A 16498-nucleotide genomic window follows, 5' to 3' on the forward strand; every position below is an offset into this window, starting at 1 on the left:
GGAAAGTTACAGAAAATTGAATGCAGACTTCCAAAGAATAGCAAGGAGAGACAAGAGGGCCTTCTTAAATGAACAATGCAAAGAAATAGAGGAAAATAACAGAAAAGGAAAAACCAGAGATCTGTTCAGGAAAATTGGAGATATTAGAGGAACATTTTGTGCAAAGATGGACATGATAAAGGACAAAAATGGGAGGAACCTAACAGAAGCAGAAGACATCAAGAAGAGGTGGCAAGAATACACAGAGGAATTATATCAGAAAGATGTGGATATCCCGGACAACCCAGACAATGTAGGTGCTGACCTTGAGCCAGACATCCTGAAGAGTGAAGTCAAGTGGGCCTTAGAAAGCCTGGCTAACAACAAGGCCAGTGGAGGTGATGACATTCCAGATGAACTATTTAAAATCTTAAAAGATAATGCTGTTAAGGTGCTACATTCAATATGCCAGCAAGTTTGGAAAACTCGACAGTGGCCAGAGGTTTGGAAAAGATCAGTCTACATCCCAATCCCAAAGAAAGGCAGTGCCAAAGAATGCTCCAACTACCGTACAATTGCACTCATTTCCCATGCTAGCAAGGTTATGTTCAAAATCCTACAAGGTAGGCTTCAGCAGTATGTGGTCCGAGAACTCCTAGAAGTGTGTTTAGTCGTTTAGTCGTGTCCGACTCTTCGTGACCCCATGGACCAGAGCACGCCAGGCCCTCCTGTCTTCCACTGCCTCCCGGAGTTGTGTCAGGTTCATGTTGGTTGCTTCGCAGACACTGTCCAGCCATCTCATCCTCGGTCGTCCCCTTCTCCTCTTGCCATCACACCTTCCTAACATCAAGGTTTTTTCCAAGGACTCTTTTCTTCTCATGAGATGGCCAAAGTACTGGAGCCTCAGCTTCAGGATCTGTCCTTCAAGTGAGCATTCAGGGTTGATTTCCTTTAGAACTGATAGGTTTGTTCTCCTTGCAGTCCAGGGGATTCTCAAGAGCCTCCTCCAGCACCACAATTCAAAGGCATCAATTCTTCGGCGGTCTGCTTTCTTTATGGTCCAGCTCTCACTTCCATACATCACAACAGGAAAAACCATAGCTTTGACTATTCGGACAAGCTGGATTCCGAAGAGGCAGAGGAACTCGAGACCAAATTGCTAACTTGCGCTGGATTATGGAGAAAGCCAGAGAGTTGCAGAAAAATATCTACTTCTGCTTCATTGACTATGCAAAAGCCTTTGACTGTGTGGACCACAACAAACTATGGCAAGTCCTTAAAGAAATGGGAGTGCCTGACCACTTTATCTGTCTCCTGAGAAACCTATATGTGGGACAGGAAGCAACAGTTAGAACTGGTCATGGAACAACTGAGTGGTTCAAAATTGGGAAAGGAGTACGGCAAGGCTGTATATTGTCCCCCAGCTTATTTAACTTATATGCAGAATACATCATGCGGAAGGCTGGACTGGAAGAAACCCAAGCCGGAATTAAGATTGCCGGAAGAAATATCAACAACCTCCGATATGCAGATGATACCACTCTGATGGCAGAAAGTGAGGAGGAATTAAAGAACCTTGTAATGAGAGTGAAAGAGGAGAGTGCAAAAAACGGTCTGAAACTCAACATCAAAAAAACTAAGATCATGGCCACTGGTCCCATCACCTCCTGGGAAATAGAAGGGGAAGATATGGAGGCAGTGTCAAATTTTATCTTCCTGGGCTCCATGATCACTGCAGATGGAGACAGCAGCCCTGAAATTAAAAGGCGCCTTCTTCTTGGGAGGAAAGCGATGACAAATCTTGACAGCATCTTGAAAAGCAGAGACATCACCTTGCCAACAAGCTGGATTCCGAAGAGGCAGAGGAACTAGAGACCAAATTGCTAACCTGCGCTGGATTATGGAGAAAGCCAGAGAGTTGCAGAAAAATATCTACTTCTGCTTCATTGACTATGCAAAAGCCTTTGACTGTGTGGACCACAGCAAACTATGGCAAGTCCTTAAAGAAATGGGAGTGCCTCACCACCTTATCTATCTCCTGAGAAACCTATATGTGGGACAGGAAGCAACAGTTAGAACTGGATATGGAACCACTGATTGGTTGAAAATTGGGAAAGGAGTATGACAAGGCTGTATATTGTCCCCCAGCTTATTTAACTTATATGCAGAATACATCATGCGGAAGGCTGGACTGGAGGAATCCCAAACCGGAATTAAGATTGCCGGAAGAAATAACAACCTCCGATATGCAGATGATACCACTCTGATGGTGGAAAATGAGAAGGAATTAAGGAACCTTGTAACGAGGGTGAAAGAGGAGAGTGCAAAAAATGGCCTGAAACTCAACATCAAAAAAACCTAAGATCACGGCCACTGGTCCCATCACCTCCTGGGAAATTGAAGGGGAAGATATGGAGGCAGTGACAGACTTTACTTTCTTGTGCTCCATGATCACTGCAGATGGAGACAGCAGCCACGAAATTAAAAGACACCTGCTTCTTGGGAGGAAAGCGATGACAAACCTTGACAGCATCTTAAAAAGCAGAGAAATCACCTTGCCAACAAAAATCCGAATAGTCAAAGCTATGGTTTTTCCTGTCGTGATGTATGGAAGTGAGAGCTGGACCATAAAGAAAGCTGACCGCCGAAGAATTGATGCCTTTGAATTGTGGTGCTGGAGGAGGCTCTTGAGAGTCCCCTGGACTGCAAGGAGAACAAACCTATCAATTCTAAAGGAAATCAACCCTGAGTGCTCATTGGAAGGACAGATCCTGAAGCTGAGGCTCCAGTACTTTGGCCATCTCATGAGAAGAAAAGAGTCCTTGGAAAAGACCTTGATGTTAGGAAAGTGTGATGGGAAGAGAAGGGGACGACAGAGGATGAGATGGCTGGACAGTGTCTGTGAAGCAACCAACATTAATTTGACACAATTCCGGGAGGCAGTGGAAGATAGGAGGGCCTGGCGTGCTCTGGTCCATGGGGTCACAAAGAGTTGGACATGACTAAATGACTAAACAACGACGATTCTATTGAACCAGGAGATTTTTAATTTTTTATATTCATTTATCTGGTTGCAGATCTCTTTCTTCAACCTCTTCATGTTCGTTTTAATTATGTTCTGAGTTCCCTGTGTTACGATTATCCTCAAATATTTGATAGAGCTTCCAAACTTCTCCTCAAATTTGTTTTCCTTATACATCTTTTTTTGTTGGTTGTAATTTAATAATATGCTTTGAGATTTACTCCAATTTATGCTTAATCCTGATGTTTCCTCGGACTGCTTTAGGTGTTCTTTTATATTCTGAATTGTTTCTAATGGATTTTTAATTATTAATAGCATGTCATCTACAAATAGTATTGTCTTACTTTCTTCCATGTATCCTATCTCTTTTATTTGTTTATCTTTTCAAATTGTTTGCGCCAACATTTTTATTATTAGTGTAAATAAAACTGGAGATAATGGGCAGCCTTGTCTCTCCATGACCTAAGCTGTGATATCCCATCATTTGCTATTACTCTAGCTGCATTTTGTGAGTACGGTTGTATTATATGCTTAAAGTGAGTGCCAAACCCCAATAGTTCTATCACCATCTTTAACATACTGTATTCCACTCCACCGGAGCAAATGCTTTAAAAATATCTACGGATAAAACCCCAGCTTTAGCTTTTATTATTTAATTTAAAACATTGCATCAAGTACTCTTTTCATTGAGTCAGCCGTCTGTCTCCCTTTCAAAAAGCCATTTTGACCTTTCTCTGTCTAAGTCCCGATAAAATAATTTAGTCTGCTTCTTAGGACCACACTAAGTATCTTTGGATCTTGGTTAAGCAATGAGATTGGTCTATATGCTTCCATATCTAAAGGATCTTTACCATGTTTTAATATTAATACTATGGTTGATTCTGTCCAAGAGTGAGGGATTTCTTCTTTTAAATTTTTATTATATGGCATTTTTAATTTGAGTTATAGCATCTTTTTAAAAATCTTGTAATTTTCTGGGCCCAGTCCATCTGTTTATTTATTTATTATCTTATTTCTTACATTTGTATACTACTCCCCATTAGTGCTGAAGCACTACTCTGGGTGGTTTACAGAAATAAACATAACACAACCAAGAGAAATCTATAACTATTTAAAACTAGAAAATGTGAGTTTTCCATGGTATCAATTTGTTTATAACCCCCTGTATTTCCTCTTCAATAATTAATTGTTCCATTTGTTCTGTATCTGTTTCTGATTTTTTTAAAAACTGAAATTAGCCTGTATATATTTTTTATTTTTTTTTTCTAACAGGCATTTTCTTCTGGTATATAATTTATTATAAAACTCCTGGAAAGCCTCAATCTTGTTTTTCATTATATTGCACCTCTTCCTGGTCTGATCCCCTATTTCCCCTATACCTATTATTTTTCCTTTGTGTAGCCCTTGCAAGCAATTTATAGAGTTTTTATAACAAAATTCAATTTCCCCTATTTAAATAGATTAAATTTCTTTGCATCTTTTCTAAATCATACCCCTCTAGTTCTTTCCTTTTCGCTCATAATTCTAACATACAGTATTCTTCTTATCCCTATTTCTCAAGACATTTCCTTCCAAATCCTGCATATATTTTCTAAGCCCTGAATTCTTTTCTCTTGTTTTTTAAGTTTACTTGTTATTTTAATTGGTTATCCTCTGGCCAAAGATTTCATAGTGTCCCATGTTATTTTGTCTTTTCCCCCTTCTGACTCTTTTATTTTCTACGTGTCCTCCAAATTCTTTTGGAACTCATCAATTATATGCTTAATGTCCTTCTAACTAATTTGTGCAAATGGAAGGTGGTGGTGGGTGAGGAGATGAGCCCTGATAATATTCACAAATGGAAACATCCCGTTCTCACCATTTTGTCACCTCAACTCCCTTCACATGGTGTCTTCAGCTGTAACTTCACACACTAACAATGTATGAAGGATAGTCCTTGAACATCACAGTGCTTCACAGGGTGGCTTGATTGGTACATTTTAGGCATTTAGCAGTGTTTGCAACAGATTGGTTGCAATTGGATTGATTTTCAAGCTTCCTCTAGTCTAATGGTACCAATGTGTAAATTCTCTTCCAGAATCTCTAGGCCTTCGCGGTAAAGTATTGCGCAAGATTGAGGAGCTGAGGATTGAGTCTGCATGCCTGGGTATCCCTGATGAATTCTTGTGTCCTATAACACGAGAGCTTATGAAAGAGCCAGTAATTGCTGCAGGTGAGTGCCCAATCATTGTTCTTTAGGTGGAGTGCTAATATCTCAGCAATTAATGAGCAAATGTCTTTAAGATACAAACTTTGTGTGCGTGTTCTATGAAATTAATAGGGAAAGTTGTTTATATTGTTCAATATTTTGGCAGCATGGTGACACCATTCCAAGCAGGAAAGCCGTATGTGTGTACCTTTGTATGATCATGATTGCACATACAGTGAAGTATTGTGTGATGGCATCCTGTAGCTGGACAAGGATGCAGTGCTTGTTCTTCAGACTGCTGTTTTGATCCTGCACAAACAGATGCAAAGCATGTGCCCTGCCATGGAAGCCCCAACAAACTAGCAGTGGTCCTTTCAGTGATGGACCTCTTGCCAGATGGTCCTGTGTCTTGTGTAGCCCCAGAACTATTGAAAGCGCTGATGTAGTTTTACATTGGAGGAAATGCATGTTTCCTCCAGATGTTCATTCTCTGGCTGTTACATATGCCCTCATGTCACTAGTATATCTACTGGACCTATGGGTGACTGAATGTAGATATTACATATTAATATCCATTCCTAATGTATAGTGAAAGTACTCTCCACAGAGTAGTTTTCTGCCTCCCCAGGAATTAATGTTTCCTTTGAAGTGAATGAAAATTTCCCAGTTTCTGAAGCAGTCCTTTTCATTAGCTCACACCACTTGCTGCAGTTTGCACTTTTTTGTGCATGTAAATTTGAAGCTAATTCAATGCTGAGTTGTGGAAGTTCACCCACATCTAATTCTTATTGACTACCTCAGTATACAGTGGGGTCTTGACTTGAGAACTTAATCCGTATTGGAAGGCGGTTCTCAAGTCAAAAAGTTCTCAGGTGAAATCTGCATTTCCCATAGGAATGCATTGAGAACCATTTGATCCGTATCTGCTCTTTTCCGTCCATAGAAACTAATGGGAAGCTGCTATTCCGCCTTCGACCACTAGAGGGGGATATTTTGTTTCTTTTTTTCTTAGGTCAAGAAAGGTTCAGGGAAGGCAGGGAAAATACAGTCCAGGCAGTACAGTACCAGGCAGTCTGAAGACTGTCTCCCAATCCACTCTCTAAATGCTGGGAGGAGTGAGGAAGCAGACAGGCACCCTTTTCACTGGCCAACAGTTAACTGAAAGTTCACATTTTGCACTTTCCCTGCCTCCCACGTGGGTTTTTTCAGTTCTTAACTCAAATCTAAGTATGTAAGTCAAGTCAATATTTTCCTATGAGAGTGGTTCTTAAGTCAAAATGTTCTTAACTCGAGCCGTTCTTAAGTCAAGACCCCACTGTAGATGAAAATTCTTTGAAAACTCAACTGACCATCATCCAAAGCCTACAACAGAAGACAAGTTTGATTGACAGTAATAGGGTAAACTAGCTATTGTAGTTAGCAGCTATCTGTATTCAGTTTTCTTTTTATGATATAACTTCTTCTGCAGTACACACTATCTTCAAGCAAGGACAATTACAAATCTATAAACCAGAAAATGGGAGCCTTGTGATTTCTGACAGACTTTATTGCGTCATGACATGCAATATGGTCTAGTGTTTCTGAGCTTACAATTGTCTGCTTTCCTCTGGTCTATAGTAACAGAGCAAATGCTGGTTAGCTGAGTGGTTTAGGTACCTGCCTATGGAGCCAGAGGTTGGGAATTCAGTTCCCCACTGTGCCTCTCTGACAGGCTAGGCTCAATGATCTTCTAGCTCTGCAGTTTCTGAGATGATGACGACGATGACGATGATTGAAAGAGTTTGTTAAATAAGTTTACTTGTTGTGCTGTTTACTTAGGTAATAACATAGCTTATTTTGCCATCCTGGAGAGAAAGGTTCTTCTTACAGAGGATTATGAAACAGCATTTCTCAGCTTGCAGACAACACCGAGCAGTAGCTTTGTTTCTTTCTTGGCCTCCAAAGACTAGTGGGAGGAGCAGTCCAGAAGTGAAATAGGCTGCTGAAGTTAATGCAAGGCAGCTGTTTGAAAGTACACAGGTGAACTCACACTCTCCTATGTTTTTCCTTTAATCGTTGTCCTTGGCCCCCCCCAATCTGAAATATGTTTTGGAAGATGCATTTGGTATACGATAAGAGTATGACCATTACTTTGTGCCTGATGCCAAACGTATGCCTGAAAAGTGCTAAATGTAAATATTCGTTTCAACAAAAGGGAGTGTTAAAAGCAAAAGCAAAGTGTGCTGCTTATCTATTGCTCCAGAGTGCTTAAAACACTCTCGGGGTGGTTTAGAATTTTTTTCTGCAGGCTACACATTATTTCCACAACTCACTGGTAAGCGAAGATTCCCCCATCCGGCCGCCATTTTCGCTGCCCGGTAAGCGAGGGCAGGGCGCGAAAACGCTGTGGGTGGCCATTTTGCTGATCCGGCGGCCATTTTGGAACTGCCGATCAGCTGTTCTGCAAACATCGCAATGCGAAGATCAGTAAGCGAAACGCTTACTGATCATTGCAATGCGATTTTCGGTCATTGAGAACGTTGCAATGCGGATTCGTCGTTAAATGGTGCGCTCGTTAAGCGAGGCACCACTGTATCCTGTTGCTTATAAGTCACTTGTACAAAGAGAATTCGTGCCCCATTGTTTTTAGCAGGCTGATCTCTGGATTTCCTATGTGAAAACCAGAAATCATTGTGCTTAAATGTGGTGTATTTCTGTAGCAAAATCTATATGCTATGCATTTGGCTACAGGATTTTGGCAATTACAAGTCATTTTCTTCTCCTGTTTGAAAAGAAAAGGCCTGAAAACAAGCTTATATATACTTATTCACATGTGCTCAGTGAGTTGCTGCATGAAAATGTTTTCATGCTTATACAGAAAGTGTAAGTGACTTAACTATAAGTAAGCAATGACCTTTGCAAAAATTGATAACGCATACATTATATTTTTCAGTAATACAGAATGAGGTCTATTAAAATGCAGATTGCCAACTGCAGTTTATTTCTTAGTCATGTAATTGTTTTGGTGTCTGTATTTTAAACATGAAAGGCAGTGGGCACAGCAGCTCTGATGAGTTCTTTGACAGCTTTGTGATGAACTATTGGAAACCAATTTTGAAGTCAGTATTAATAAAATAAATGCGCCGAGAACTCTAGCTTTCATTGAGCAAATGTTTGGGAAAATGTAGTGGTGATTTGGAAGATTATGAATCCAGCAAAATGTTTAGTCTTTCATTATATCCCTTTTTAATTTCAATTATTGTTATTCCATGGAAACATGTTATTTTCCCATATGAAAGTAGCATCAGTATGGCAAATGCTGTTGTATTTCAATATTCAGGCTATGGGTGAAATCCTGTTGTATAAAGCCATGCTGCATAAGCCAGATCTAGTGCTGGTAATATTCAATTTAGATTAATTTAATGCTTCCTATTGCCATTTTCAGGTTATGAGGCTCCCTGGGGCTCCCGTTTGCTTTGGAGAATCCCGTGGGAGCCCAGGGACAGGGGAGGAATCTTTAATAGTAAAAAAATTGCCACCAGATCACTCATGGCCGTTCCAATTTCAGTGGCAGTTTATTATTATAAAAGGCTCCCTCGTCTCCAGCAAAAAGAAGCCCTTAGGAGCCTCGGAACCTGAAGGGAGGAGGGAATAGGAATATTTAAATTAATTGAAAATAATATTCCTGGCGCCATATATGGTTTGCATGGTGTAACCTTTCACATTTTGCCCAGTATTTGGTAAGAGTGTGATGTACCTTAATCGTTGTTCTTAAATATCCTGGAATGTATTCTGCTATTGGAGTGCATATTGCTTTGTTGAGTTTCTGTGTAAATGACTGGTTGGAATCTGCTTTGATTAAGGGGCCTTCAATTTCACTAACACTAGAGAACACAGAGAGTGGCCTGAGAAGGATGGATAGTGTTTTAAACATGCACTGTATATTTGCGACATGGATCAGGAAGATACAGCTTCCTGTTGTGTGAACAAGCAGTGGCAAATTTGCTACTGTCTCAGATGTGAAATACTTTAGTGTAACTATGTGTTATCTGTAGTATGTTTAAGCAGATAAAACAGAAATGCACTTTATTGCCCTACAGGCACATAATGTATTGCAGCCAGCAGTGGCTCCCCAAGTTTTTAGATGCTGATGTTTCCCAACCCTGTTTTCTAAGACTATATAACCTTCATTACATAAAGTTTTATTTACAATTACTTGGTGTTGCTAAGATTTTTGGTGAATTTATTGATCCCAGCTCCCTTCAAAAACTTGCAGTAGTTTGTGGAGCATCCGGGTATTAGTTTTCTTTGAACAGGTTAGAGAATATTTTCTGCTAATCAGCAGAGGCCACTGCTTTGCATGCACAGCATATAATTAATAGGTTGAACCTGTGCCAAGTCTTGGTTCTGGGTCTTTGGTTTTAAAGTGGTTTGTTATTTTAAAAAGAGCAAATATTCTTGTTTTCAAGGAAGTTTGTAATTCTCTCTGCAGATGGCTATTCTTATGAAAAAGAGGCAATGGAAAACTGGATCATTAAAGAAAGGAGGACAAGTCCCATGACAAATCTACCTCTTCAGACTCTTATACTTACCCCAAACAGAAGTCTGAAAATGGCGATTAATCGTTGGTTAGAAACTCAGCCAAAATATAATGAAAAGCAATCACCGTGAATAATTTTTTTTTTCAAATTAAAGGAAAAGAAGTTGAAGTTGGGTAAATAATTCAACAGATTTTTACTCCTGATCCTGTTGCTTTTGACTTATTTAAGCACAATATATAGCACTGCATAAATTAATTTCCTTGACCTTGAATTAAAACTACAGTGGTACCTCGCAAGACGGTTTCCCCTCAAAATGACGAATCCGCATGACAACGACGTTTTGCGGCAGCCATTTTGCTTCGCAAAAGTGATTCCTATGGGGGAATTTCGGTGGACGACGATTTGGTCTGTGTTTCGCGGACCTTTTTATTGCAACACGATTTAGAACAGCTGATCGGCGGTTCGTAAAATGGCTTCCCTAGGGGCAATCCTCACAAAACAGGTGTTTTCAGGCCCGTTTTTCGCAAGATGGCAATTAAAAACAGCTGATCGGCAGTTCGCAAAGCAGCTTTCCTGTGGCCGATCTTCACTATACGATGACGATTCTTCCCCATTGGAACGCATTAAACAGGTTTCAGTGCATTCCAGTGGGGAAATGCTTTTCGCTAGATGATGATTTCGCTAAACAGCGATTTCAGTGGAATGGATTATCATCGTCTAGTGAGGCACCACTGTAGTTATCAAGATCCTTGACTGTTATACAAGTTAGTTATTTATCCTTTGTTGTAAGGGCAAGATCAAATGATACACTTTGGAATCCAGTTCTAGAAAATTTGAGACTTCCTCTCTCCTGTTCTTGATTTCCAAGGCACTGGAGAACCCACTCTGAAGAGTTTCCAACTCTCCAAGCCCATTTTAAAGGTGCACAAAGGGCTGCATAAGGGAGAAGAAAATGTGGCTTACAGCAAAAGAAGCAGGATCAAACATAAACTTGTCACTGAATTCTGGCCAGTAGCTGCAATCCTATACAGGATAAACCTGGAAATAAATTTCACTAAACTCAAGAGTTCATTTTTGTTCATGTTTATTCAGAATCAAGTCCACTCAGTCCCATAAAGAAACATGGGCAAAAGCTAGATCAAGAGTTACTGTATGTCTAACAATTCGGTACAGTGGGGTCTCAACTTACGAACGGCTCGACATACGAACGTTTCGACTTACGAACCGCTCTCATAGGAATATATGGACTCGACTTACGAACTTAGATTCGAGTTACGAACTCTTTTTCCCCCCTTTTTTTAAAGCTAAGTCATCTTAGGTTAAAAGGAAAAAAGGAAAAAAAATCCCCCTCTAGTTGCAGAAGGCGGAATAGCAGCTTCCCATTAGTTTCTATGGACGAAAAGAGCAGATACGGATTAAATGGTTTTCAGTGCATTCCTATGGGAAATGCAGATTCGACTTAAGAACTTTTCGACCTGATAACTGCCTTCCAATACGGATTAAGTTCGTAAGTCGAGACCCCACTGTACTTGGTTTTGGTCACTGGATGGCTGAGTGAATTAGTCCTCTGCCTGCAGAGCTAGAGAGCTCCATTCCCCACTGTATCTGCCAGAAGAGCCAGTCTGTATAATCCAGGGCCCAGATGCATCATCCCAGATGATGTGCCCTCAGAAAAAAGGAAATAGTAAACCACCTCTGAGTACTCTATGCCTAGGAAAACCTACAAAAGGTCACTGTAAGTTGGAGTTGACTTGACTGCACACAAGGAAGGACCTAATGTAAATTATTTGGAAACATTCTTTTAAAAAGAAGTAAACAGACTGGACCTTGCCAACTATCACCCGATATGTTTGCTAAATATTATCAGCAAACTATATGCGCTCCATTTGTTAGGGAAATTAGAGGACTGGTTGCAAGCAGAAAATATCCTTGCAGATGAGCAGGCTGGATTCAGACCTGGAAGGTCAACTCTGGACCAGGGCCTTGTTTTTCATTTCCTAGCCTATAAATATTCCTCACCTAAAGGTGGCTGCCTGTTTTTAGCTTTCATTGATTTAAAGTCTGCGTTCAACCTCATCCCGAGAGATAAAGTGTGGACCAAATTTCAGGCCACTAACATTGATAGGCAACTCCTTTTGCTAATGAGGCATTTGTATGAAAATACCTGCCTGCAAGTCCTATGCAGCCAAGCCACGGTCCTGTCCAAATTATTTCCATCTTTCAGTGGAGTGAATTGGCTGCGTTTTAAGTATACATTGATCAATTTTTACGTCAATGGTATAGCTGAAAATCTAACAAATCCTGATTTTCACCCTCTTAGATGATCTACCCACTCTCAATTATTTTATATGCTGATGATGTAGTATTGTTGTCTTCAACCTGTGTTGGCTTAAGACGACTTTAAAGGGCTCTCTTCTTATTGTAACAAAGAGCAGCTAACTATAACTACTTGAAAACTAAGGTGTTAGTTGTTAGTAGAAGGAGAATCAAGCACAAATGGTCCATCAATGGCAATCCCATAGAGCAGGTGTAAAGTTATAAACATTTAGGTACAGTCTTTCATTCCTCTGGATCCTGGCCCTCCCACATAAAGCATGCAGCAATGAATGCACAGAAAAGTGCTACTGCATTAATTAGATTTTTTTTTACAATAAAGGGGGCAACATGTTCCATCAGTGATCCAAGTGTTTAAGGACAAAATAATTGCATAAATGCTGTATGGTTCCCAATTATTGTATATTCCAATCTGCGCCCCCTTGAGTTTGTCATATCCACATTTCTGAGAGCTATACTGGCAGTGCCTCCTTGTGTCCCTAACACAGCACTGCGCCTAGAGGCAGGTTTAGTCCCCATTAGAGTGTGTGCCAAGGTCTATGTGTTCTGTCACTGGTTAAAGTTTATCTTCTTCCCACAAGGTTTGGCACCATTGACTCTTTCCGACACCTTCCAGTCGGAATGGATATGTCAACTATTGTCACTATTTTCCCCCAAATACCCTTATAGCAATGGGTTATGCCAATACCAAATCAGCCATCAAACAAGGGATTTGGGACATATAACTTCAAGAACATTTAGGTTCACTGGACAAATCCAGTGTTGTAAAAACCGCCTTTATACTTCCCACCTATATGTCTGGTATAACACTACCTAAATCTAGAAGAGCTTTTCTTTTAGCCAGATTTAATGTGTTGCCTTCCAATTTCCTGGAAGGGAGATTTAAAGGCATATCGTATTCTGATCGTTTATGTCCTTATGATGGTGGTGAAGCAGAAATAGTGGGGCATGTCCTCTTATACGTCATTTCTATTGACAACTCAGCAAACAATCTTCCCTCCCCTATTTTTCAAAAATTTCCAGGGAGATCCAGCAAATTTTGTATTCTTTTGCTGCTCTCCAATAATGTTTCTTACATTACTTGTAGTGGATAAATACTGCACTGCCACAATAGCTTGCCACAGTCTCTTAACTTCATAAGGTCTTTGAGTGCCCCACCCTTTAGAGATTTCTTCTTTACCGTATTTGCCAGCGTATAAGACGACTGGGCGTATGAGATTACCCCCCCCCAACATTTCCACTCAAAATACCACCTTCAATGGAGATAACGTGCTCCATCGAAGGTGGTATTTTGAGTGGAAATGTTGGAGAGGCTGAACTGCGGCTGCGGTGCCGCACCCGGCGATGGCCCCAATGGCCCCCCCGGGGGCAGCCAGGCTCTGCTGCGGCACCACCGGCGGCTGCCTGGGGCTCTGCCTGGGAAGTTCATGGCCAGTGACGAGGCCCGAGGAGGGTGAGGACAAAGGGAAGTGGCTGGGCAGGGGCAGCGGAGGAGGAGGAGAAGCGGCTCTCCAGTGGCAGGCGAGCAAGCGGGCAGCTGGCTCAGCGGCGCAGGGCGGTGGGCAGCCCGACAGTGGGCTCTGGCCGCTCAGGCATGGCCGGCTCTGCTTCCCTCCCTCCATCCGGACCAACTACCTGCCTGCCTTCCTCCCCAGCTGGCGCAGCCCCACGTCACTCAGTGGCGGCGGTGGCTCCTTCGAGAAAGTCTGCCCACCGCCTTCCTGGCCCAACTGAAGTGCACCCAGCATATAAGACAACCCCCCCCCCACTTGGAGACATATTTTTCAGGGCAAAAAAGTCATCTTATACACCGGCAAATACGCTTACATTCTAGGAGAGTTGGGGTGGCATACTGATGGTTATATGTGTCTCCTAATTTCATCCTATTATCATGTGACTGCAGCAATGTTTTAAAAGCTTTTATATCCTTCAATGCTGCTAGCTAACTCAAATTGTCTTTTTAACTTTCACGTTGTAAAAGATCCACAAGGTACATTGATGGTGTAATGTCTTCACCAATGTCTCTCATATTGTGTGATTTTATCTAAATTAATGTATTTTTATCTTCCTGGTCCCTGGACCATAATAATTTATTATTATTAATTATTAATTATTATATTCTTTTAAAAAAGATTAACATCCAGAGATTCATTTATAGGCTAATAAAATAGTAACTGAAACAACTATTTTATATAATGTATAAGGTATGTTTCAAAATTATAGTTTTACTGATTAGAAAACTTTCATTTCTTCTGCAAGACGTCATTGTGGATGAATACCTGCAAGATCTGAGAATTAATCTTAGAACCTAAATTCAGGAATATTTTCTTCTGAGCAGGCAGGTGCATGAATGCACTCTTATTTATTGTTTTGCCCCGAAATATCTAGGTGTTAGTTTGGATCACATGCTGACCTATAAAAAACACTGCCAAATACAAAGCAAAAGGTCTCTGCATGGAACAATATTCTTTGACAGATACAGTGGTGCCTCGCACAACGAGTGCCTCACACAATGATAAATTCACACAACGATGGCTTCTTCTGAAAAATTTGCCGCCTGACACAATGATGTTTCCTATGGGGAATTTTCGCACAACGATGTCCCCAATGGCTTTCAATGGAGAAAACAAGAAATCACCAAAAATTAACGAAGACTCAGAACAACACCAAATTAAGTTTGCGTATGTTTCACAAGCTGGACTATCGATGCCAAGCATTTAAAACAGGTTTCAAACAGTTTAAGGCACTTTTACAGGAGCGAAAAGGGACATCGGAAAGAGCTTCAAAAGCAGGAAAACGGAGATCAAAGAGCCCTTTCTGATGTCCCTTTTCGCTCCTGTAAAAGTGTCTTAAACTGTTTGAAAAGTGTTTTAAATGCTTGCAATCGTTAGCCCACCTCCTGAACCCTATGCAAACTTAATTTGGTGTTGTTCTGAGTCGTCGTTAATTTTTGGTGATTTTTTGTTTTTTCTCTCATTGAACTCTATTGAACTGTCCGTCCAATGCATTTCAATGAGAGAAAAACAAAAAATCACCAAAAATTAACGAAGACTCAGAACAACACCAAATTAAGTTTGCATAGGTTTCAGGAGGTGGGCTAACGATTGCAAGCATTTAAAACACTTTTCAAACAGTTTAAGGCACTTTTACAGGAGCGAAAAGGGACTTTGCAAACCCATTCAAATGCATTGAGTCAGCTTCAATGTATTTCAATTGGGGAACCGCATTTCCCTCAACGATGTTTCCTATGGGGATTTTCGCTTAAGGACGGCAATCTGTTCCAATTGGAACGGATTAACTGGTTTTCAATGCATTCCTATGGGAAATGGTGTTTCACAGAACGGTTTTTTTTTTAACCAATTAACATCGTTGTGCGAGGCACCACTGTATTGGGAACTAGCTCAGGCACACAACCACAGGCACTAAACATTACAGCCTTGGCCCTATGTTACTATGAAGGCAAATATACCAGCCCAGTGTGGTGTAGTTCAGCTCATGTAGACACAGTTATTGAGCAGGCATTGCCTCCAGTGACCTACAAACACAGGTAAGAGTGAAAGACTCAAGGCATCAACATCAGATTTGTATCCACTCTTTGGATCCTTCCTGCCCCTTTGAATAAACATCCTTGAATCTGGAAGAAATGGTAGACAATACCAGGACTATAATATGGAAAGAAAGAACTTCAGATCTCTTAAAATGAATGGAATTTCAGGAAAGTCTAGCCCCTGGTCACGCAGAGAGCTGGGTTACTTGGATGTCACTTGATGGCTTACAGACAAGATTATGTTCAAAACACCACCATTCTCTGAGTGCAGAAAAGAACAGGCAGCATTACATGTATGCCCCTCCACATGTACTATGGAGGGATGTTAGCAGCCCCAAATGCTCTTGATGATGGCCATTACTGGGTAAAAATTATTTGAAATGCTTACCTATGCTTTACAATTCTATTTTTCCAAACCGGTGTTGTATTTTTTATGTGTATACATGCCTAGTGCATTCTGTTAATTGTATTGCAGTGGTTCTGATGCAGAGAAAGAAGTAAAAGTATAATGGTGTGTGTTTCCTTAATTAGCTTTTACGTATTCACTGTGATCAAGAACCAGATGAAAGCCCCTCTGAGCTATACATACTCAAATGGGCGTATTGCCATCAGTGGTATTTCATATAGCTGTTCATGGGATAGCGAATTCTGTGAAAATCTGACACTGGATGGTACTCATGGCTGACCAGAAAAGGGCCAGTATGGAACTGAATCATCAAATACTAAATGAATAGGCTGCATATCAAAAATTGGTTCTCATACTCAAATATGGTTTTGGAAAGTGCAAAAGCCCATAGGGTTATTTTCACACCCTTTAAATTTTTGACTGGTCTTAACTAAATTGCATTAATGCTGGCTTACTTTGTCAGTCTTGTATAAACAAAGCAAGACAGTACTCAACTAGAAAC

At 40.7% G+C, this 16498-nt stretch overlaps 1 protein-coding gene across 5 annotated transcripts in view; it reads left to right on the forward strand.

Moving 5' to 3' along the window:
- The window catches only part of WDSUB1 (WD repeat, sterile alpha motif and U-box domain containing 1), a 35901-nt gene extending 25128 nt beyond the window's left edge, over positions 1-10773 (forward strand). For all 5 annotated transcript variants that reach the window (XM_078376237.1, XM_020798359.3, XM_020798362.3 and 2 more), the window contains 3 exons: positions 5079-5213; positions 9661-9882; positions 10578-10773. In XM_078376237.1, the coding sequence (XP_078232363.1) occupies positions 5079-5213; positions 9661-9839 (314 nt within the window). In that variant the 3' untranslated portion in view covers positions 9840-9882; positions 10578-10773. The remainder of the gene's footprint in view (positions 1-5078; positions 5214-9660; positions 9883-10577) is intronic.
- The last annotated feature ends 5725 nt before the right edge of the window (positions 10774-16498 follow it).

The sequence above is a fragment of the Pogona vitticeps genome, chromosome 1 (genome assembly GCF_051106095.1).
Source record: "Pogona vitticeps strain Pit_001003342236 chromosome 1, PviZW2.1, whole genome shotgun sequence".
Lineage (NCBI taxonomy): Eukaryota > Metazoa > Chordata > Lepidosauria > Squamata > Agamidae > Pogona > Pogona vitticeps.